This window comes from Pseudopipra pipra, chromosome 13 (assembly GCF_036250125.1).
Source record: "Pseudopipra pipra isolate bDixPip1 chromosome 13, bDixPip1.hap1, whole genome shotgun sequence".
Classification (NCBI taxonomy): domain Eukaryota; kingdom Metazoa; phylum Chordata; class Aves; order Passeriformes; family Pipridae; genus Pseudopipra; species Pseudopipra pipra.
The window spans coordinates 8,461,813-8,486,896 of NC_087561.1; the positions used below are offsets into that span (position 1 = coordinate 8,461,813).

Sequence of the window (25,084 nt, forward strand, 5' to 3'; positions counted from 1 at the left end):
CTGTTCTTCTGGCAATTGGGTTCCAGTTACTGGCCATCGTGTTTGTGTGCCAGTGCTGCAAACAGGACCCTTCCCTGAACAAACTTGGACTGCAGTGAAGAGTCAGAGCAGTTTCTTGGAAAAGTACTGTTAATTTATGAAAAGAACATTGCGGTCTTGCCAGGAAAGGGCCATTTTCCAGGAATGATGCTAGTGGCTTTGTAGCCAGTGCTTGGGGTTGGTCCTCACAAGTCACAGCAGGTGATACAAAGAGCCGGTAACCACTGCAAGTGAAAATTAGGAGCAAAAGTCACTTTAGGACTTGAATATCTCACCCAATAATCTGCAGACTCTTTTTAGCTGTGTCTAACTGGTGGCTGAGTGGCATGAAGTCTCAGCAATGCTGTAGTTATGTTTATTACTTGCAATCCATAAAGATTTTAAGTGATGATTGGAACAGCTTTGAGTAATTCACACCCCATTCTATGCTCTAATGGATGTAATATAAATGTTATACCCAAACCCAAACACTGCCAAGGAGAGTGAATGAAGATGGCAGGCAGCACGCTGTTCCTTCAAACCAGATGAACCATTGCTCAGAATTCATTTAGAGTTTTTAGAAGCAATCTTTCAGAAATGGGAGGTGCAAAGTAAAGGTGTAACAAGCGAAGGCTCTTCAAAGCACTAGCTGAAGGGCTTCCTCGGAGTGGGGCAGGGCAGAGAGGGCAGTGCATGGGCTGCACGGAATCTCCAGGGCTGTGGGACTGCCCAAGGGCTGCTGCCCTGGCATCTCTCAATACCTGGGTCTTACTGCTCCTTCACCTCCACCATCAGCCCACTTCCGATGGTCCCTAGAATATTTGGCGTACAGAACACAGTGTGGCACTTTTGCAACGTTGTTGCTTGCAGCATCTCGAGAGTTAAAATGTAGCTTTTCTGGGAGGATAAAGAAATCACCCATGAGCTTGAAGGAAGACCAGGATAACATCAGCATTGAGAGCTCCTCTCTTGTCTTAAAAATATCCTTTCTTCACTCATGCCCAGGGCTGAGGCTCAGGATAGCAGAGAACAAGCTGCAGAAGAGCTGATCAGCTGAGGAGGGATCCCGGCTGGCTCAGGAGGATGTCAAATGCTGGGCAAGAGCTCCAACCTCTGCAGCTTTACTGCTCATGAGTGGTCCCAGGAGGGCTCCATGGCTTCTGCAGGGCTACTCAAGCAGGATATCCATGTCCCCAGCAGCACCTGGGAGGGATGTGGTCCATCTCATCCGGTGACAGAAAAGTCCACTCAGAGATGAAATATCAGGCCAGTGGCAATGAGGATTCTTCTCACACAGGCAGATGGATGCTGGCTCCCAACATATGGTAAATATGGTCACCAGGAGCCTCGTCCATCATTAGCAGGCCTGAGACGTGACCTCCCCATGCACCAAACTCCACACCTGCCATGATGCAGAATCCTCTGTGGTCACCAACAGGCCCTTGCTCATTTTTCCCAGCAGTACAACAGCAGACGCCAAATTCCTCTGGTTGGAGAAGTGCTGTGGAAATGGAGGCACACACCACTTGGGATGTGGTATTCACAGCAAAGCTGTTTCTGTTTCACTGTACCTTAGTACTGCCCATTTGGGTCCACTGGGGGAGGTGAAATTGCAGCGCCCAAAGACACCCCCGGGCTCCGGCTGTGTCACACAGCATGGCACAGAACAGCTGTAAATCTGGACTAATATCTGGCTAGGCCAGGTTTATGGCTGATTTGTGGCATCAGAGCAACAAAAAGCCACAGGAAGCGTCTGGCCAATCTGTCCCTCCTAAGAGTGCAAGATTAATGAAGCGTGACATCCTCCCTCCACATCAGAGTGTGGCCCCATAGTCAGACCAAGGGCTCTGTTCTCTGCAAAGGGCTCATCACCCTCCCATCCAAATCCCAGTGATGTGAAGGAGGCGAGAGTCCGTGGTGGTACCAAGTCTTAGTTATTGCATTATAAAGTGTTTTTTGAGTTTTTTTTAATCCCTCTTATTTTTACCTAATCCCTTTAATTTAGCAATCTGACATATTTAGAGCATTCTCACTTCTGCAGCAGGAATTGTTTTCCTTTGTTCCTTATGACCAGAGCTGTCCTTGCTGGCTGGAGCATCTCTGGAATTGCCAACATCAGCACAACCCAACCAACAACGTTATAACATCAAAGAATTCAGAAGTTAAATGCTTGGGTTTCTAAAATCCACGTCACAGTGACAGGAAAGGCAAGTGGATTAAGGCACAAACAAACAAGCATTTTCTTAATTCCAAATGCTTCCTAAAATCCTCTTGGGTAGAACTGCTGAAAATACTGAATTAATTGTTCCTATTGGTGTCACAGGCAAATCTACACTAAGTTCAGAGGAAGCAGAGCGGGCAGTTGCTGTGGACATGTGGGATGTGTCACCTTTGCCACGCTCCAAGAGGTAAATACGTGAAGGGCACGGGGAGAACGACCCTGAACAACTGCACCATTGCTTGCCACTGCACCCAGCGCAGCAGAGAACCCCCTCACTGCTACACATCACGCAGAATCACCAGCCTTCTCCACCTGGCTGGCAGGAGGAAGGGGAGTTGATGCTGAAAGGGGCTTCCAGTCCTGCTGAATGCAGCTGAGTGGGCCAGAAGGCAAGTGGCCACCGCTGCATCCCCGAGCCAGCCCGTGCAGGCACATGGCCACACAGGGCACTGACAAAGGCAGCAATCAAGCCCAGGCATTCTGCTTAATTTGACAGAATACCATAAAAATCTCACTAATGATCATCTTGGTATTGTTAAAATATAAAGATAGAAACAATCCAGGAAGATACACCAAATCCAGCATTACTCTCTAGAGGGCATCGCTTGAGGTTAAAGACCCATCTGAACCAAATGAGGCACTTTATTCCCCCAAGCTCTATAAATCCCAGCCTGATCTGCAACTACTGAATGGACTTTTTGTCAGATCTTGTTACTGAAATAACTTCTGAAAAGACACAAAAGCTGGGGGTGAACGCATTGTCCAAGGGCTCTGCTCCTGCCCAGATCATCTGCCTGTCGCGATACACCAATTTAGCAGCGTCTCTGTGCCACAACTTCATGTTTTGTGACACACCCACATGTGAGGGATGGGGGAGATTTTGGGTGGAAACAGGCTCTTTATTCAAACCCATGTGTTTCTTTAAAGACTAGTTACCTGGTACCCCAAGCAGGAGTGAACAGCTCTGATAACATGGGCATAAACCAATATTGTCAATCACTGTTCCTACTTGTTATCTTCTATCTCAGAAAGTGATCTTTGGTATTCCACATTGAACATTTAATATTCATGGAAAAAGCACCAGGGATTTCTTTAAGAAATGAGCCCTTGGTTGCTCTTTGCTACTATTTCAGACCCACACTTTTCCCCTGCTCTGTGTTACCAGCAATTGCACATCTCCGAGATTTAACATTTGAGGGATTGAAATGCTTTATGGGTGGGCAGAGAAAGGGATAAAAGTGAAAGCCACCTAGTTTGAAGAGACAAAGAGCTTTAAAAATTATAAGATTAAAACTCAGCGCCTCAAGCCCCATATAACCCCCAGCCACCTAAGAAATACACTGCATGTCAATGGCTGGGGCAGTGCTCAGAGGCAGAGCAATATATCCCCCTGGCAGAAGGATGTTGTTTTTCCTCAATAGCAGAGCCAGCAGCAGTTCCCTGTGCTCAAGGCCCCAGGGCCCCAAGTGCTGGTGAGCAGCATCCTGGGGCTGCAGCTCCCTGGCTGCCAGAGGACAGGTTTTTTTAGTTCCTGCTGAGTACTTGGTAGCTGCAATAGTTCCCCGTAGCAGAACTTTGTTCTAGTCTCCATTACTGGGCTTTTTTGTAAATAGTGTTCTTTTGGTCAGCTCAAGGATTCTTGCTTTCTTGCTTCTTTTTTTTTTTTTTTTTTTTTTTTTTTAGGGCAGGTTGGAGCAACGACTGTATCTTTGCAGAATCAGTTATGTTTTTCCTTGTGGTAACTAGGTATACATTTTAAATTCAGGCGTTTGAACTGGTGCACGATGTCATTGTAACATCTACACACACTCTGTGCACACCTGTACAGAGCCATATGTGTTACCAGCTGAGGCTGCAAGCTCCTGTGCTCTTTGCAGAGAGTTTGCAGCCTGTGTTTGGCAGCAGCAGCTGTCTCTATGAAAGTATATTTATATGTTTCATAAGTGTAGCTCAAACAAATTAAACTCTGTACTAACAGGACCATAATTTAATAGAAGTGCCAAGTGCTAATGCAATAATACCATGCCAATGGGATTAGGAAATGCAAGCTGTTAACAAGTCACTGTAGTTCATTCATAGCAGTGCCCGAGACTTGAGGTACAGATTGGTGAGGGGTAGGAGGAAGAGCTCCCCAAACAGGGAGGTAGAACAAGGCAGGGCAGATGCTTAATGTCACACTCAAACCTACAACATCTGAAACAGCAGCATGGATCTTTCCTGTCATTGCCTGGATCCTTTCTAACCAGGATGGGTATGAGCAAGAGACTCAACTTACCTTGCATGTGGGCTATCCCCTCACCTTCTCTTTCTCTTGCCTCTAGACACATCCATTTTTCCCCCCGTCTTTACTTTCCTCTTGGAACGGTTTCTTCTGCGGCTCCTGCTCTCGGCTCCTCCGCAGGCTGCAGGGAGGTGCTGCTTAGTCCAAAGGCTACACAAGACATTCAAAGAACAGCTACGGCGCTTGTACAAAGCTAAAGGTGTCCAACCCACGGTTACAGTGCTGGCCAGCACAGAGAAATCCACAGAGCAGCACAAGTGCCTGCGTCCACGTGAGCTCAATGCTGAAACTAGTCACTTTGAAGAAGAACAAGAAGAAAGGCATTTACTTTTCCCTTTGTATGTTAAATGACAGCAGTCACTATTAAAGAGGAAACAGCCAAGCCCAGACCCTCGGGGAGATGTTCAAAGAAAGGGCCCTGCTCCTGCTGCTGGGAGCTCCACTTCCAGCTGCTGGTTTTCCTTTTTTTCCTTTTCCAGTCCCACGGAGCCTTCTGCCTCCACTTTTCCCACACTGATGCTTACCGTACAGGATAAATGACTCATGTAAGCAATTGATGGAAATTAGCTGTTAAGCACCACAGGTATTATTAAAAAGAGTGCACAAGTAACAAGTCTTTCACAAAGATTTCTTATGGCCATAAAGGCAGGATGTGGTGTCCCTGCAGCACTGCTGCAGTTAATGCTGCACAAGCACATGTCCTTACACAGTCAGGTCCGGCTTTGGCAAGGCAGCAAAGCCAGACCCCAGCATGACAAAGGTTATACAGGCAAAACAAAACAGTTCCCAATCCTCAGATGCCACCAGCCCTGACTCCACCAACTCCTTCCCAGCCTGGGCAACCTGCTCATCCCAAATTCTTGTTCTGAGTATCCCAGTTACATTCCCAGGAAAATGCCCTCAACAATCTGCACAACAGCACTGCCACTTCTGCAAACCAGAGCAGGCTCTCTGCCCTTTCTGGCAGTGCCCTAAGTGAGATACTCCAATGAACTTCTAGAGCATTAAGACTTCATTCTTGGCACAAAACATACACAGTATTATTTCCTAATCTGCTATAAAGTAATAGCTGTCAATTAACCAATATTCTGATGTCTTCCTTTTAAAGCATTATTTTGCTTTGTCACTAATTTGCACAATACAATAATTTCATATAACTTTCCCAGCTCTGAGCACAAATTAGCTCTGTGTTACTGTCACTGGCTCTGATCAGCCATTTTATCTTTTTCCAGCTCATAACCCAGGCCTATAGAATGGGTGACAAGGAAATTCATGCTGATGAACATAATTCCAAACAAATTGCTCAAATAAATCTTGCTGCATCTCTCAGAGATAGCCACTTCCCCAAATGTCCCCTTTTACGCACGACGCGCTTGGCAATGGTGCTCTTCAGGCGTCAGGTATCATCTAAAGTAATGCATAACAGATTTCTTCTAAAAATATGCCACTTAAAAAAATTATGCTGCAAATGCCAACGGCTGTGCTGAAAATGTATCAAAGCAAACCGGCACAGGGAAATGGGGGAACAGATTCCATCTGCTAATGGCCGTACTCACAGCTCGGAAGGGCTTGGGAATGTGACGCTCCATGGAGCGTGGCTCTGAGGGCCCAACACAACTAGCACATTTGAAAAGTAATCCCACGATTAAAAAGAAACAATTGGAAAATGAAGTAGCATTACATTGCACGTCATTTCACAGATATCCTCCAAAAGAGATATCAGCCTAAAAAAGAATATATTAAAGAAAAATTGAGTCAAATAATTAGCAAGGAATCTTGGCGCGTGAAGCTGGCGAGAAGCTGCATTCAAACATTCTCCTTCCATGTTGGTTGTCATTAAATGTTACCATGAAGGTATAAGAATACAAGAAATCTATCAACAGCAGAACTATAGAAATTTATCTTAGCAGAAAATTGTTCCTATGCAGCTGAATAATTAATTTCACTTGTCACTCAGCCTGCTACTGCTGTCTGCATCCCCTTTTGTCTAGTTCTTGTTAAAGTCCTATTCAGCCGTCACTCAGCCCCAAGATGATAGGATTGTATAATAAACAAAATAATTAGTTTCCAAACTTGTAATACACTATAACATATTTCCTGGAATATTTTTTTTATAACTGTTATTTTGTATTCTCTCATGATTGAGAACTCATCTCACATGTATAAGAGCATTTGAAGAGAGGATAATTTTGCCATGAAACTGAATTTATGCTCGTTTAGGAGGGCAAAGTGAACAAATTTTGATGCACGTACCAGAACGTCTGCACCAGCCAAGTCAGCCCACACGTATTGACATGCATCCCAGAAAAATTACATATAGACAGAGCACATTCCCCTTCAGACTTCTTAAATAAGGATCACTATAAAAACTAGGTAACTCCCTTCGCCAGGGCAGTACTGGCAGCTAAGGCACTTCAGGGCAGACTGGCACCCTCTGCTCCACACGAGCGCTGGCACAGACTGGTAGCACTGAAAACAAGACACATGTCAGCTGAGGCCTTTAAAACAATCTTGTTAAAATGGCACAATCTCTTTAGTCTTAAATTATGAGTGAACCCCAGGAGCACAGGAAGCTCACAGGACTAACCTTACACTCCGTGTAACCCAACAGATTAAAAATATTGTAGAAAGTCAATGGAATACCTTTTCTTCTTTCCCGCTTCAAAATCCTTGTGAAATTGGAAGTCACTGATTAATTTCCAATGTCAATGAAGATATGGTAACAAGAGATGAACTCACAACTCAGAATCATTCCTGTCCAAGCACAGGCACACCGCATGCGAGGCCGCAGGGAGGACAAGCACAGGAGGGCATTTTCTGGGTGACTGGGTCCTTTGTGGTACAATGATGGGCACTGGCACAGGCAAGCAGGCTGCATACTTACCTCTGGCTTTCAGCATGAGCTAGAATATCAGAGTGCACAGAGGAATTCAACTCAAGAACCCGGCACTATCAGTTTACAACTCCTTCAGCTGCACACAACCCATCGGCAGTAGGGAGCAGGCGGATGATTGCAAACTTGGGGTGGCGATTTCCCAAGCCTGGGTCTCTACTGGAGAAGCTGAGGGGGGGCCTGTCAGCTCAGCCGGTAGAGAGAGCTGCCCCGAGTGAGCAATGGTCCCCACACCACCCCGTGTGACGCGGTGCAAGCTCTGTATCTCAGCCTCAGGCACCTTCACCACCCCGTCTGCTCTGATTCCCACCAGCTACCACCTCCTTTAAGGGGAAAAAAAAGAACAGTTTTGAAGCACCTCCTCCGAAAGCTCTATAAATGAAGCCGTGCTCGTATAAACAATTAACCGGAGAGACGGGATGAGATGATGAGGGCAACTTCTGGTGGGAGGACAGAGAGGAGAGAGAGGCCAGCGAGACTGTTGGAGCTGTAGTGCCCAGAAGGCAGCACTGGTGCTCAGCTTTCCTGACAGGGCAGCAGGGCTCCGCTGGGTGGGGACATGGCCTGAACTCGGTGCTGGGGGAGTGCACTGCAGGGAAGGCACCTCCTGTTTGCTGCAAGGGCGCTGCATCGCAGCCTGCAGCACTTGGAGCCTACGGGATGCTACCTCAACAGAAAAACCACTTCATAACGAAAAAGCCCTTTGATTTACCACACCCCTGGAAACAGCAACTAATCCCTCCTCCGCCTCCCTCAGCTTAGTCTTCAGTGGGAGGTCTTCTCCTACCCACGTTCTCCTCCCTGGGAACTTGTGCCAGCTGAGCCATGCCCCGAGAGCTGGTGTCTCCAGCTCAGACAAACAGCAGTCCTTCATCACAGTGGGTTACAACAAACTGCAGAAAGACAGCACTTTGGACTAAAACAGCAAAACACTCATAAATGTGTTTGCTCCCCTTCCCTCTTCTCTGGGTACCAACTCATGTTATCACAGCATCCCTGACTCGCTCCTGCAACACTCCCTGAGCAGGCCAAGGGTTTGCTAATAGACAATATCACTCTTTGTAAAAGGTTTTTCAGAACAAGCCAAAAATAGAAGGATGGCCCTGCCCTAATTACAACCATTTAAAAAATCCTTTTTAGTTTCCTTAGGGCTGGAAGTTTTACTGGCTGAGTTTAATTCAATGAACTTGGAGCAATGAAGTTCATTGGAGCTGGTTTGCACAAAGAGTTTTCTTTCATGAAGGCAGCATTGGACAATGAGGTGCTGGATCCCAGAAGAATATTAAACATTTAATATACTGCCAAATATAAGATAAAAATGTTCTGTGAAGGATGAGCAGCAGAGCTAAAAAGCATAAAAAAGCTCATCCTCATCACTAGGCTGCTGCTGAGCACTGCATACCTCCAGCTATTGAACAAACCTGAATTCAAGAGCTTTTCCTTCCTTCAGTATTACACAGTGGCTTTTGCTAACATCAGACATGACCAGACGAGCAATTTCCTATGTAGCCAACTGTAAGCAACTCTTATTAATAGAATGCAGCAGTAATTTGCAGTAATTGTCCAAAACTGCAGTCTACTGAAAATACTGGTATTATTGATTTTGGACCAAAGCTGAAGCATTTTTATAAGCAAGATTAGGAGTCATTGTTCCCTAAAGAACTGGTTTTACTAGTTGTAGGAGAGTGTCACTATGAAAATGAATTTCAGTACTTTTCAGTATAACAATGTCATTTAAATTAATTTTCTTGGTAATTCCAGCACCCGAGGTGACAAACAGTACCCCGACTACTTTAGCTACAGCTTCTCCTCACTGGGTTAAAGACTGCAGAAACTGCCAGTTTTACAGGGCAAGGGTGGCAATAGGAAAGCACATTAGTTAACTTTTGCAATACACGAGCTCATTGAAGCAACTTCATGAGCCTCACTACCAAACACGTTGCCTGGAAGGCTGGGGGGAGCCTCGGCTCAGCAGAAGGCAGTGTCAGCATTGCCACTGCTGTGACTAGAGCCAGATTTGAGCCTACATCTGTATCAAAGGCACGTCAAACACAGAGGCAGGGCTTCTGCATAGGTGTGTGCAGAAGACTGGTCAGTGCCGTACAAAAGGTGACATTTGAATACTCCTGGCAAAACTTCCAAACCCTCTTCCCTTAAGATCAATATCCAGTTTGGTGCAGCAATACACCTCCCTGTTGCAAGCAATGCACCTCTTTTCAGCTTTGCCTACCATAAGCTCCTCACGTTATCCTTGTTGCGACAGTTTTAACATTAAAGGGGACTACCATCTCTGTGTAACATTATGTCTTTGCCATGATCCTTGCTTATCTCTGGCCCGCACTGTGATTAGGTGAGCAGCCACCCTTTCCCTCCCTGAGCTACAGCCCCACCCCAGCATCTCTTCCCAGCAGATCAGGCTTCCTCCCAGGCACTCTCGTAGCACCAATTCAGGCCAGCACAGCCTCATGTGCTGGTACTGGTTTGTTTGACCCCTGCCCCAAAGAGCAAAGAAGCCCTTTCATCTCCAGGTCTGTGCTGGCACAGCTGGTCCTGGCAAGAAAAGCCTCTCAAAACCTGCTCTGCATCACAGCTAAATCATGGATGAGGACTGAAGCCTTGTCCTCAGGGATTATTACAGAGGCCAGATGCCATCACTGGTTTCTTGTACAGTCACCTCACTTACTTGCTCAGAGTAGATCCCACCAGTACTGGACTTTCTATCTGTTAGTTAAATAAGGTTTCCAAGCTCGACCAAGCCTGCTGATGATATTAAATAAGACCGTTTCTTTGAAAGAGCTACTGAGCAAGAAAATGGCTTTTTTTCTCCCCCATCACAATTAGTGAAATGGTTTTCATCTGCTTTCTTTTTTGGGGTTGTTTTTTTTTTTTTTCTTGAGAAGCGAAATAACAGCCTTGCCGATTACTCTTTGCTAAGGTACCCGATTGTGGTGACATTGAGGCTGACCTTGGAGTCACCTCCCCCGCTGCCGCACTCTCCTTTGTCGTACCACCATTTGTTTTTCAATTTGTCCAAGAGGCCTTGCTCATTCAGTTTTAATACTGCCAGGTTAACAGCATTTCTTGAAACGATAAAACATAACTTGTAAGAAAAAATGCACAAATGCTTAGGAAATCGTAACGTATAAAAAAAGGAGCACAAGAGGACAAATTGGCTAAAATTTCACAGAACGTGGAGCTATCAAAATGTCTGTACAGCAAATACAGGGTTAAATATTGGAAGGTGGCATGGAGGATAACATTTGCTCAAAACTGAAGTGTGCGGGATGGGGAAATCGTCTTTGAGAAAAAAAGTAACAAGAACACCACATCATGCAGTTAACATTCGTCACATATGGCAGGTTAACTTGGCTTTTACCATTTAAATTGAAAAAGCCATTGAACTGTAAAATTAAAACAGCAACAAACAATCAGAAAGGACAACACGAAGAGAACACAAAAAATGGATGCATTAAATAAATGAAACCATAATTTACCGTCTTATTTAACTCCATGGAATATTGAAGATTTTAAACTTTAAAGTTACCTCAAAATCCACAAGAAAGAAAATGACAACACAATACATCAGGGTAGGTGGAATACTATAACAACATGGATATTGTTATATTATTCCACCCACCTTAATGCTGAGCCTTTGGGGGTTGCTACACCATAGCCCTTGGAATCCAGGTTGCCTCCAACTTTCATGGTGTCGCAGGGCTTGCGCTGCTCGATGTACTCGTTCATCGTCGACTCCAGCAGGAAGGCAAACTTCCCCTTGGACTTCCGCACCCTCGCCACCCCGTCCGCCGTCGTTTTGGTGAACACCGAAGGCTCGGCCGACTTCATGTACGACCACATTTTCTCGTAGACAGCTATTTTTGACCTCTGGGAGAGACAAAAGGAGGGAAATGAAGAGTCACATCGGCAAGGGCAGAAGGGCAAGGGCTCCTCGGGCTTAGCTGGCTTGGAGGTTTAATGAAACCCTGTAACTGATTAAGGCTAGCAAATAAAAAAAGTCAAAGTAGCTTGGAAAGAGACACATTGCCCTGTGAACAATGACAAAAACACAGAATGTTTGGGGAGGGGGAAACATATCTCAGACATCTATTCTACTAATCACCATGTAATTGGCAGCTTGGCAGTCAGAATGAGCAACGGCATGTGCCTGTCCCAGCACTTGGCTCCTGTTCTGTGCTGGGTTTATCTGCCTGTGTGATGCTCTGCTACTGAACCAGAGGGAGGATGGGAAATCCCAGCTCATCTATATGGCCAACAGATGCAAAAGGAGCCTCTCCTCTTCACACAAATCCTCAGCATTGTTTTTTTTACACTAACTGCAGCTAGGGAGGACTGACATTTGCTTATTACAAGTCTTCAGCAAGGCAGGAGTCCGCTTTTCACAGTGCCAATGGCAGGTCTATGGTACAGGAGACCATGACATTCTAGTGGCTTCTAATAGTGGTGCTCACACAAGGAGTATAAATGCTAATTACAAAATCCTTTATGAGTCAATAGTCAAACTTCCAAGAGTTTTCACATTTACCTAAAAGATAGCAAACACAAGTATTAGTAATAAGTTGAAAAAAATCTCTGCTTAAGTGCTTGCCTGTCATCTATATATATTTTTTCCTGCTTTCCTTGTCTTGAGAATGAGCCAATCCTAACAGCCTTTAGCTCAGCATACACGTTTTGTAAACCGGGAAATGTTGAGAAATGTGTTATTTCCCCTTCTCCCTCTTCCCCACCAGTAACATTTAAACCACCCTCAGATCTCAAAGCCACCTCCAGACTCTTAAGTGTTCATATCCTCGACTACCAGTTAAACTTTCCTGTTTGGTCAACAGAAGGCAGTAATACTAACTGCATTTCTCTAAAGTCTAGAAATCCAAAGGATTTATATAATGCTTTTGGTCTAAGCTGTGGGTATCTCGAATTTATGCCTCCTACTCCTTGCCAGTTCCCTGTCCACAGCTTTCCTCTCAGAATGGGAATGAGGCAGGCAGTAGGTGAATCTAGTTCAAATTTAGCAAACTTGTGGTGGAAGACTGCTAATGTCCATCAGCTTGATGATTGAGACATGTTTCCTCCTCATTCAGGACAATTTAATGCATTTTGAATAATGTAATGCTTAACAACCAGCCTCCAAACACTTCAGAGGGAGTAAGCCCTGCCTGTACTGCTCCTCAGATTAACATGCTCAGCTGGTGTTGCTACAACGGATGGAGAGGAGCACGGAGGGCAGGATTTTATTTTAATTATCCTTCCTGATGAGCTGAAAAACAACTGAAAATGCAAACCAATTAAAATCAGCCCAATCGACAACAGGAAATCAGAGAGACAATACAGCCCAGCTTGAAGAGGAGCTGGCTGGGTGGTGGGTGTGAAAAACAAGCAAGAGAGAGAGCATTTTCTGGCTAAAGGGGGGCTGTAGGGCTTTGTTTGTCCAGCACCAGGAGGAAGAGGGATATAAATGGGGCCCGAAATGGTCCTTAGGTAAAAGAAGGAATCGGGATTTTCTTGACTTTCCTGGGCAACAGAAAACACTGAATACCCTGAGATGAGGATGGTGGCTCTGAAGCTGAAGGGGGGTGTGACAGGCACCCAGGAGCCGATGGCCAAACCAGGCTGCTGCCGCTCTACGAGCACACTGGCCTGGATGTCCTGCTTTTCCAACCACCCCCTCAATGCATGTGGGCTGGCCAGGGCAGTGCACAGTGCCCAGGCACCCGCCAGAGGGGCTCTGGGGACCCCAGGGCTACCAGAAGTGCCAGGACGGGGTGGTTGTCACTGTCTCAGCAGCTGCCACCACCCTTGTGCCCTGTGGGCAGCACAGCCCCTGTGGCAGTGCTGTGCCCCTGAGCAGGCAGCAGTGCAGGCAGCACGGGCAGCCCACACCACAGCCCAAGGCACTGCCCACGGCCTGTCTGCCTACTCTGCTTGTGCAGCTCCCTCAGGCAGAAGAGGAACATAAACAGCCTGGCTGGCCAACACATAGTGAGTGAGCAGTGGCAAAGATGGAGTGTCCCAGTTTCAAGGTTCTCTTCCTTACAACCTTCATCTTCTTCTAACATAAATAATACAAATCCACCTGCCCATTTATATTTGCAAATGGGCACCTAAGGAACAAAACAAAGGTATGAAACCTTTACTCTTATGAAAGCTTTACTCTTTCTCCTACCTCTCAGCAAGCTACAGCGGTGAGCCTTCCCAATTGTGCATGCACTACATATACTTTTGCTTGTTTTCTGTTTTCCTCTACAGAGCGTGCCTCCAATTACACAGATAAACCAGAATTTCTTTTCCTTTTAGTCTTCTGACTCACACCTGAATACCTGTCTGTAATAACTTCTTTCATACTCTTTCCAGCTGGCCAGACTAGCTGAAAGCAACAGCCAGTACATCTGTGCATTGGTTATAATCACAGTTATCCCATGAGTGCCAACAGCACACTCAGGGCTGCACATGGTCCAAACAAAGCACGTTCCCTGCTCCAAGGGCAAAGGGTGAATATCATCATTCATGCTTCAGAAAACCAAATTCCATGACTCAAAACCTGATCCCTTTTCAACTTCAACAAATAGCCTAAGCTTTAAAGTTTGCTGCCTTCATTTAACTCTTCTGGATGATGTGGTTAAAAATCAGTTCCATTTCTATAAGAACGTTGTCCACCTTTTCTTCTGCCAAGTGGGATTTTCACAGTATCTTGTTATTATCAAATAACCTAAATGAGAATAGCAATCTGATCTAGTAGAAGCAGACAAAAATTCAAGTTAGAAATGAACAGTATTGACTGGGAAAGGTTAAAATAAAATGCATCAGGCACGTGCTGGTTTTGGAGAAGAGAGTCCAGCTGGGGGGGTCTTGGTGAGGACCCATGGCTGTCCTGGGAGAGAGGACCAGGGAACTGTTGGGCTCTGGCCACTGAGTCCTGCTTGGTTAGTGCTGCTTTTTGCAGCCATTCACCTAAATTCATAATGAGGTCAAAATAATGACTTATGATGAGGCTTCTTGTAGAAAGGGACACTGCACACCCACTCAGCAGTGCTCAAGGGCATTTTCTGCCCCAGGAACCATATTTTACACCTGCTCAATGCCATGAAACAACTTGTTGACTAAAGTGGGTCAAAGATGCAACAAGATAAAATGAAAGATGATATTTCGAGTAAATATTTACATTTTCCCAATTTTCCAACTGCCTCAACAAAACCCAACTACCCTAAAAGATTTTCAGAAAAGGAAAATTTCTTTCTAACTATAAAGCTGCAAATCCTTTGCTGAAAGAAGATTCTCACCCATCTGTCCTCCTCTGCAGACATTCACGCCACCCCTCCCAGTCCCCTCCAGGAGTCTGACACCCATAAGGGGGGCCAGACAGCAGAAGCAACCATAGGGAAAGGATTTACACTTCAAAATAAGGTAAAGTCTGACAGATCTGCACTGTTGTTACAGTTCAGCGTCAGTAAAACATTTTCTCTCTCATTAAAGTGTTACTTTTAAAGAGATACTTAGAAAAAAAAGCTTAAAAGCAAAGATTTAAACCAATTCAAAGCCCATAACTGCAGTAACTCCCTATGCTCTGCAATTCTTATTTCATTTCTTTGATATTGCTCTCCAGAAGTCCACCACACACATTCCCTTGGGATTTCAAGGGGATATTATTATCATTTTTTTCTTAAAAGCAACATTTTCAGCGTTTCATCTAGGCCCTGGGACACATTAAAGCGTCTTTTCATTATCACAGCCTTACTGCAGATATAAATAGAGCTGGCCTTTGCTTTGTCAATAGTGCTGCCTTTTTTTTTTCTTTATTTGAGATGTTTATGCAGAAATATGAGCCACCAACACCTCAGCCAAGGGTGCAGGCAGCTCCCTTCCATGTCAGCAGAGCCAGCAGCTCTCGTGCCGACGACTCACTTCACTTGGCCTGTTACTAATCGGTACCTAAATACACGTTGCTTCTGGGTAGCAAAGCATTCGTTTGAAAAGAAGGTGCCAATTCAATCAGTCCACAATTTTAACACTGTCTTTCATTCTAATTCCCCCAGTTTTGACGTGTGCTTGGCTCCAGTAGTGAAATGAGAAATCAAACAACCCCACAGGGTGTGAGAGCATCCAAAAGTGTGGCCGGCCAGGGTTGGGTGCACCATACACACGGTGGGAAGGAGGCAGGTTTGCCTCTCAGTTTCAGTTATTTCTTCAACCTATCCAACCACCAAAAAACCCAGCACTGTGGCTCCAGCTGAATGAAACCAGATGCCTTGGTTCGCTTTGGCACATCCCAAATCACCTAGAGCTACACAGCAAAGCTCAGCACGTGTTGGACAATTCCTTGACATTGGTTAAATTTAGCTCTAAAATACCTTTGTGGCTGAAGCCTCCTCCCACTGACCAAATTACCTTCCCCCTCTGCAGATATCTGTCTCACGCTTCTGCCAGAAGTGACACTGTGTCACCTCCTCCAGTACTGAGCACCAGTGAACGTTGTGTTTGAAGGAAACAGCATTTCTCCTCTGCAGTTCAAAGTATGTTACAGGGATGTCCTTTGTCTATTTTAGAACATTTAGCCCTCCTTGCCACCTTCTCCACAACCTGCAGGTCTTCTTCAAAACGCCTGCCTCATGCACCCTGTTCAGATATTTTACTAAAATGACCAAAATGGTCCTTAATTTCTTATGGCAGGTACCATGAAAGGATTTCCCAGCAGTCAAGCTTAAATTTTTCTATTATAGGTGATGATTGCTGATCATCCAGCCATGATGATTTTTCACCCATTTTTCACCCAAATCAATTTTAGTTATAAAATCCATTTACATATTCTCCCCTTTATACTGTTTAAAATTTTAGATTACACTGATGTTAGGTTTTTTACCTCTGCCTTCAAAACTAAGATGAGGTCTCTCCACTAATCCACTAGGCTGGGCTATGAGGAAGAACAGGAGAACGTTTTGTGCTGGGTAATATCAGTGTAAGAACAGAATGGCATAGTAGAGATGTAGAAGACCTACAAGGAAGCCAGTTACAGATGCCTGGTGTCAGGGCTGGGTCCAGGCTACATAAACTTTAATATACCTTGGAGTAGGCCAACATGCATGGAAATGCAGTAAATCCAACAGGGAAGTGCAGCAAAATAAAAAAGTGCACAGCCCATCCTGACCATGGCACGCACACCAAGGCAGGCAGAGACATCAATAAAGGACCTAAAGCAGCAGACTCCTCTGCTACACCAGTTCTATGACCATGTTATAGCTCTATAACAGAGAAATTTATAGCCCTTAAACCAGACAGATGTTGCTGATACAAAACACAAAGGTCCATCCTAAAAAAAGTGCAGGTATTTAATCTGAATAATACAAGCTGCCTTTATATAGATGCACACCTCACTGGTATGAACTTGGGCACTTAAATGCAAACCTCAGCTTCATTATCATCACTCACTGCTTTCCTTCCACGTGTGCAATTAGCTCTTCTACAGCAGCTAATGAATCCAGTAGCTTATGAACCATTAAAGAGCAAGTTACTAAACAGGAATGATAAACTGCCAGAGACCGGCTTGGTACCGCCACTGCTGCCTGGCCTGGGCACCACTGAGATCCACTGGGTTTAGGCAGTTGCTTGTTTGAACTTCCTACATGGTAAATTCCAGTGAAGTGCCTACCACTGTCGTGGTCGTTTTGGATAAGGCTTTGACTTCCACACCCTCTCAAGCTTCATGTCAAGTCATCCCTGGCACAGCTGGCTCTGGGAGGAGCGAGGGACGGTGGTGGGAGCTGCCAGCCCAATCCCAGCTCTGGAGCATGTGGGGTTGGCCTAATGATGCTACATTAGTAATAGGACCATGATAAATATTGTCAGTAAGGCCTGTCTGCCTGAGATTTCCAAGCTCTTTACTGAGAAGGTAAAAATAGGTCTCATGAGGGCCAGAGGGCACCATTAGTCCCCTTTCCTCAGTGTGGACATGAAAGCAGAGATGTCATTTACTGAAGGTCATAGGGCAGAGTCTAATAGATCAATGTCACAGCTTTTAGCCACAGATAACTTGTGATGCCAGCAATTTACTTACCTATATGGACAGAAAAATCAATCCCATCATTACATCAACCTCTTGCTTTTATTACATTCTCAGCAGAAGAAAGTAGGTCAGATGCCATGAGCATGCACAGGGCATTTCTCTTCTAGCAAGGCCAACCCCCCAAATCTACCAAACTCTACCCACTCTACTCAGTTTAAGAATTGTGGGATACCACAGAAAAGCAAGGTTCAAGCATGTGCATATAAACTAGTCTGTGTGTTTGTAGGAACACACAAATCTTTGAGACCATATGCATAAGTGTAAAAGAAAAGATGACCTGGTGACTAATAGTATTTTGCAGCTTGTGATGGGAGACACTGTCACGTTGGTTTGTTGCTCAAATAGTAACTTATGCTTTAGAAATGGCGTTTTCCTTTTCCAGTTGAGAGTGGAAGGATCAGGCCCACAAACCCCAGAGCTGCAGCATTTCTCTAGGAGCCTCTAAGATGCAGACAACCCCTGCATGGGGTGGAGGGATGGGGAATCCAGCAGGGAGCTGGCGGAAGCGGTGATGGTGGGGAAGGAGGGTTCACGGCAGTGCTGCCCACCCAAACAGATGGGGAAGCAGCCTAGAAAAACCCCTCCAGGCTTCAGCATCACTTGTTTTTCCACACCTGACGTACACAGTGGCCTGACTACAAAAGAAACTGTCTTATAAAAATAATACAATATTGTAGGAGTCTTTTGAGACTTTCTTCCTGTGTATCACAGTCCTTTAGAAAGCGTGACCTTTGGCAGCAGGCGGGTGATGAGCTGTAGCTGCTTTAACAGGCATCTTTTCTGGAGCGAGCTCCACTCACACAAACAGACAAGCAGAGTCACTCCGGCTGCAACCAGACGTCGCTGACATGTCAGTAACAGTGTGAGCAGCAGAATGTAAATCAAGATTTTAAGATGTCCCTTCCTGGCACAACACTGAACTTCAGACTATAGTCATCTCCTTGCTTTATTGCTGCCATCCACTCCTCCCCGCTGCAATGCTGATTGGGAAATTAAAACGAAAGTCTTTACCAGCGACAAGCTGCCTTTGTAAATCCTCCGTGACTCACGGACACAGGGCTCGCCCCAAAGAAGCACTTCCAGGGGGGATGGATGATGGATGATGGGCTGGGTGGCACACGCGGGGGATCCGGACGGCTGTGCTGGTAAGCCTGTCTGTCTGTCTGTCTGCCCGCCTGGGGAGCAGGAGCAGCACGCACTCGAGCTGGCTGGAGGGAGGGTTACGTCAGCCTTCAGGCTAAGGGGCATCATTCCAGCACTGACATATTCAGCAGAGTTGTCTTGTCTGGGCAACTGAGCAGCACACCAGCCCTGCTCTGGATTTGGCCCGTAATAAATTAACAGAGAACGGCATTTCCAGCACACGATCTGAACACTGTCAGGTCTAATGAGTTTTCAGCTCCAGACAGAAAAGGCCAATATACAGGCAATGATGGAGAAATCCCAGCAGACAGCAAGAGGGGATGTATTCAAATTCACATCGTTAGAGTTTCTAAACCTTCATATATTTTCTAATTATGCAAAAGTAACAGTAGCAGCGCTGTGAGTAATTTATCAGCACCCATGTATTTTAAATGAATCCCTAATAAGCATGTACTAATGTGACACAGCAGCATTACGTAAAGTAGGAGAGACTTGAAAAGCCAGGGTCCTCGCTGTCTTGAGCAATGTCATTACCATTATCATAGAGCTGCTCTCCAAAAAGTAGAGCATTCAAACAGCAAGTGATTTTCCCCCCGGGCGCTTTCTGCTTCGCCTCTGTGGTGCAGACACAGTTACAGTGTTAACACACTGTGAGCTGCTGTGCCTGGCTTCCCACAGGCTACAGCCCCCCTGTGCCCAGCTTCCCATGGGCTGCAGCCCCCCTGTGCCCAGCTTCCCACAGGCTGCAGCCCCCCTGTGCCCAGCTTCCCACAGGCTACAGCCTCCCTGTGCCCAGCTTCCCACAGGCTACAGCCCCCCTGTGCCCAGCTTCCCACAGGCTACAGCCTCCCTGTGCCCAGCTTCCCACAGGCTACAGCCCCCCTGTGCTCAGCTTCCCACGGGCTGCAGCCCCCCTGTGCCCAGCTTCCCACAGGCTACAGCCCCCCTGTGCTCAGCTTCCCACGGGCTGCAGCCCCCCTGTGCCCAGCTTCTCACAGGCTACAGACCCTCTGTGCCCAGCTTCTCACAGGCTACAGACCCTCTGTGCCCAGCTTCCCACGGGCTGCAGCCCCACATACCACCTGGCCCCCAAGACCCAGCTTGTGACTGCTGGGCAGCATTGAGACAGAGGTGAACTGCAAAGCCAAAACCACAAACACAAGCAGAGCTGATAGACAAATGCCCTTTGTTATTGAAGATAATGGAGAGATCTATTCAAATATTTGTTATTAAGTGTTGACTGAAAGCTCTGCTAAATCCTAGCTTTCCTGCTGAAATTAGTAAAACAGTTCAGCCACTTTAACCCCAGCACCATTCAAACGCTTCCTTTCCAAGCAGAGGATGATGGATGAGCTGTTAATTTTAGTTCCCGTAAGGATACATTTTCCTCTCCAATCTATAGCCTTAAAGACATTAGATCACTTCATGGGAAACCATTTCTTTTGTAATTATGTCACATTTGATTTCCTGCTGCCTTTAAAACTGCCTGTTGGCCATGTGGCAGAAAGGAGGTTCAAGAGATTAAAAGAACCCCACAAGCAGACCATCTATCATCCGTGCAATGGGGAGGCTGTGATCTCTCTGCACACATACATTCACCTTTTAATATTTCTGCACACTCCCACCTGTAAACAGGGAAGGGAGAGAGAATATATGGGTGAATAAAATTTTCACACCTGTGTTTAAAAACAGTTAAACCACAGTATTTATTCTGATTAATTGCTACCACATTGCCTATCAAAGATCTATACAACTCTTATTTGAAGCTATCACTTTTCTGTGATGTTCTGTTCTTTAAAGCCCATAAATACAATCACACTTCAATATTTTTGTCAGGAATTTGTTATGATGACTGTGTTGTTTTGCTCCATGTCAAGAACACAGAAAGCTTCAAACTGCTAATCATAGTTTTATCCAAAGGCAAAAGCACAGCATTTGTGTGAGTGCTGTGCTAGAAACAAGTCCTTCATCTTCACTAGTAAAATAAATTTTGAAATTAAAAATCAAAGAGTTTAACTACAGATGAAATCCTTAGCACAGCACACACAGAGTTCATGATGGTGTTTTTAATAGGCTCTAATGATGATCTCAATATCGCTTGATTGCACAGAATGCATAAAAATCACACGGCAGCTATGGGTGTATAACCCAAGGCTTTTCCTTACCTAAACTGCTTGCTGGTGGAATTTATTTCAGTCTCATCTTCACACAACCTTATCATCAGAGGAAAGGAACGAGCTCTTTAACTTATAACGGAGTGTAACACACTAGTGCTTCTGAATGCATTATGGTCATAATTCCTCCCTCTCTCCTGACAGCTCTGGGACGGAGCTGTGCTCCTGCCTGGCTGCCCAAGCACAGCACTGGCCTTGTCCACCACAGTTTGCCCGTACTGAGTGCCCCAGAGGCACCTGGATGGGGAGTCTTCTCTGCACGAGCCAGGAGGGACCCACTGGTGCCAGCACAGCCCCACGTTACACAGCCCGACACACATCAGTGCTGAACAGGAGAGGAGGTCTGAGTTACCCCAAAAGCTTTTAGTGGAAGTTATTTCAAAATCCTTTTGATGGGTTTAAGGAATGTTTTCTTTTAATTTCCAAGGAATTTGGAGGCAATGTGTTCATTTGTTCTTTCACTGGTTTTTTTCAGATAAATTTTCATTTTCAGCTTTGGTGCCTATCTGTCTGCTGTTTATTTCTTTGCTTTTGAGTAAATTGTTTTCTGTGTCAGCTTAAGTTTTACCAGCTAAAGAACTTGTACTTAAATTTCTTTTCAAGAAATACCTCACCAGTTCCCTTACCATATTTACATGCTTTTTCTGGTAGCTATTCCCATGTCAAAGCACCTTTCCTCAGCATGGGCAACCACAAATGCAAAGCCTCTTGCCAGAGCATCTTGTGCTTTTCTACCTGCTCCTGCTGAACTATTCTGACTTGACAAAACCAAGAAGAGACAAAAACAGGGAATATCTTAGGGGGCTATCCTTAACATGACTTCCTGTATCTTAAAACCTGTAGTTTTAAAGTCCAGAAAGGCCTCACATCTGAATGTGGTTTGGAAAGAACCACTTTTTGAAGAAACCGATGAACCAACTGTAAGAGCAGAAACCATCATGCCCAGAGGGTCTTTGGCCTTTCTACTGAGATTCCTAACAGGCCTGGCAACTAATGACATTTCCAGGAGAAAAAAATTAGGAACTGACTTCAGGGCAGTAAGTCCTTTCACCCGAGGCATGGGAGAGCCACTGGATAGCTGAGTTGTTTGGTTGGAGACATCCTTAAACTATTGCTGAGAAATATGCAAATAAAAAATTTCTACAATAAAACAACATTCCTTTGAGACCTTCTTCTTCCTTAGTTTTAGTTAATGGTGATTAACTACATTGGTAATGGTGTGATATGAGCCACCTGCAATTGCCCACAAAAGGAAGAAGATCTTGCTACATGTTACTTGCCTGACTGTTTCCTGTAGAGCCTGATCACACCAGATAAATTTCGAGGGCAACTTCTGAAATTTCAGGTGTACCAGCAGGTCAGCTGTGTTTGTCAATGATCAAACACACACTTGGCAAGTTATTTTGCAGAAGTCTCTCACCACTCATATCTGTTATCAATTAAGCCACCACAAATTCATGGATAATTTAGATTTCTAAATGTCTACAAACTCGTTCTACTTTTACTGAAGTTCAAATACAGCCAAGTTTATACAAGAATTACTAATTGGTTGTAAAGGTCATGCCTTTTGAATATATGCATATTGGAGGTGAAACCTATTAGACTGTGGTATTATACTTAGGCTCAGTGCTGAATTTAGATTAAATGGTGTTATATTGATTTGATAAGCTGCTCAGATATGCTGAAACTTTAATTGAATGTATTAGAAGATAATTCTAACAGATACACCCTTAAAAGCAGTAGTTTAGTGATTTGAAACTGCTTTTTCGTACAGGCCTCCACCAGTGCTCAAGAAAGAGAAAGAGGTATTTTGGCATTGTTAATGTGGGACTGTGTGTTAATAAATAACTAAGGAGAGGTTCTTTCTTTTCCTTTTCAATATGGATGAGTGCCCTTTAAAAGCCAAAAGGGAATTGATGTAATCTATTGATTGCCATTTAAATGCCTTTATAAGCTAATTAGTGCAAAATGTAAAATGTTTCTGAGCAGAAACAAGCAACAACCATGAAAACACAGGAAGGTTCCTTTGATTCTTAGATACACCGGGAGGACCAATTCCCTTACACAGAGAGTCACCAACAAGTGAGAAGTGTGAATAGTGTCTGCTGTGAAGCTGTTACAACAAACCAGCTGTGGTTGGACTGTGAGAGCGGTGTCAGGCCAACAGCAGTCCCCGGGCTTGCCTGGAACAGCCATGGTGTATCCAGCTGAACCCACATAGCTGGGACAGCGTCTCCCCGGGAGACATTGCGATGCTCAGGGAAACCGCCAGGATGTAAAATAGGTCACTGGCTGGAGTCTGCCCAGGCCTGAAGTGGCTGAAAGTCATTACCATCTGTTCATCTGAATTGAGGGGCTGGTATCGCTCCAGTTTCAGGTATTCACAGGTATTTACACTGTAAAGGAGACCTTCAAAAATGATCCTATCAGGAAATGGGGTTGGCAGAAGGGAGCCATGGCCTGAAGGCTCTAAAGGAGCTCCTTCTAAGCACATGCAGACGACACGGTGGGGATCTGAAGCTCCCTCTACAATTCATGAGGAGGCAATTTTTCCTTTCTGTTGGCACCTTTCTCTTGCCAACAGTAACCATTAAGATCAATATCTGACTAATATCTTTGAGAAACATTTTAGCCTTACAGCTCTAAGAAGAGATAGTTACTGTTCTTGCTGCATCTACACATGTGCTGACCGTCTGCTCACAGCCAGGTAACTTCCCCCATCTCTAGGGAAGATTTACCTACACATGCCACAGCCAGAGTGTATAGATAAGCATGGGCAACTGGTGGAAACAAGGACTGCACTAACTTCCTCATGCACCTTTCCCTCAGTTAAAACTTCCTTTCTTACTGGGCACCTGATCCTGAACCACTCAGCCAACTGCTGCTTAAATTGGCTAAATGCTGGGGGAGAATGGGTGAGAGAGTATATTCCCCTTACACAGGGCATAAGCATCACCCTGTACCCAGGAAAACCCATGGCTTTTCTGACTCAGAGAACCATCACTCCCACTGATGTTCCAGAAGCAGTGAAAAAAGATCTGCCAAGGGAGAACAAATCCCCTAAAACACAGAGAGGTGCAGTCTGTGCTGTAGGACCTCAGAAACCCAGAGTCCTCTAGGACTTATTTCAAGTTTCAGCCACCATTACCCTCTCATTAAGTAACTAATAAAGACTGTACAATTTAGTATTTATGTGAACATACACATTTAATCTAAGGCAACGCTTTTGCCCTTTTCAAATCAACTGAAGAAGACTCTAATTACAACACTTTCATGGCTGCATCACCCTATTCAAATTAATTACTCTGCAAAAGTTAATACAACTGAAATTATGTTGTGTGCCTTGAGAATGCTGAAGAGAGAGAAGCACCACTTAGGGCCCATTCTTCTTCCCACTTGGCCCATCCAGCCTCACTCCACACTACCAGGGCTCTGCTTTCCTCCATCCCCATCTGACTCCTCTCCTGGCCAGATGGAGCTGACAGCTCCTGACAGATCAGCCTCATTTACAGCCCTGCTTTCCCCAGCACCAGGAGAGAGTCACAGCTCATCTCAAGACTATCAACAGCACAACAAAGTACTCATACATTTACCTGACTTTGTATCCTTTCACACAAAACACTCACTCCTTTGATCTCTTCGCGAGAAGGGATTTCCTTGTTGTGTCAAACTATTAAGGAAATGAAGAAACACCCCTATACAAGCCCTCTTTTTGTATTAACAGTAACATGATATTCAAAAGAAGATATTTTTCCCTCTAAGAACAGTATAGTGACTATAAACAGAACCAATATTTCTAATCAAGTTGTACTACCTCTTCTGACAGGTCCACTCAACTAATTTTTGCTGTGCAGATAATACTGCCTCAGGCTGATAATTAAATGGAACAAAACTTTTTATACGTTAATGTCACCCTTACAAGGTCAGTGTTTACCTCACAGGATTTTAACACAAACAGAAGCCTTTGTAATGTACCAGCTACAACAGTTAATTAAGAACAACTGAGTATCCATCTGAATGTAAAGACATTACATGTAGGTAAGGCAGCGTACAAAAGCTTCATAAAATACCTTTGCATTCACTTTCATCTTTACATTAGATGTACATACATGTATGTGTTGTCATGTATTGAAATATTAAGTAAATCCAAGGAGCCCTCAGGATTTATTCAAGGAGCCCTCGGTATTTCATCAGCCTACAGCAGCGAGGGGTTTTTGTCTGCCTCCTCCCTCCCCCCTGCACCTGGCCAGCATGCGTGACAGGCAGTAATTAGTCCTGCAGCACT

At 45.0% G+C, this 25,084-nt stretch overlaps 1 protein-coding gene across 5 annotated transcripts in view; it reads right to left on the reverse strand.

Annotated features, from left to right (window-relative positions):
- GRIA3 (glutamate ionotropic receptor AMPA type subunit 3) overlaps window positions 1–25,084 on the reverse strand; it is a 147,072-nt gene that overhangs the window by 10,545 nt on the left and 111,443 nt on the right. For 3 of the 5 annotated variants that reach the window (XM_064669849.1, XM_064669848.1, XM_064669846.1), the window contains exon 13: window positions 11,051–11,298. In XM_064669849.1, coding sequence (XP_064525919.1) covers window positions 11,051–11,298 — 248 coding nt within the window. Of the gene's footprint in view, window positions 1–10,378; window positions 10,494–11,050; window positions 11,299–25,084 lie in introns of all 5 variants that reach the window. The other 2 variants (XR_010433988.1, XM_064669847.1) reach the window with 1 other exon arrangement.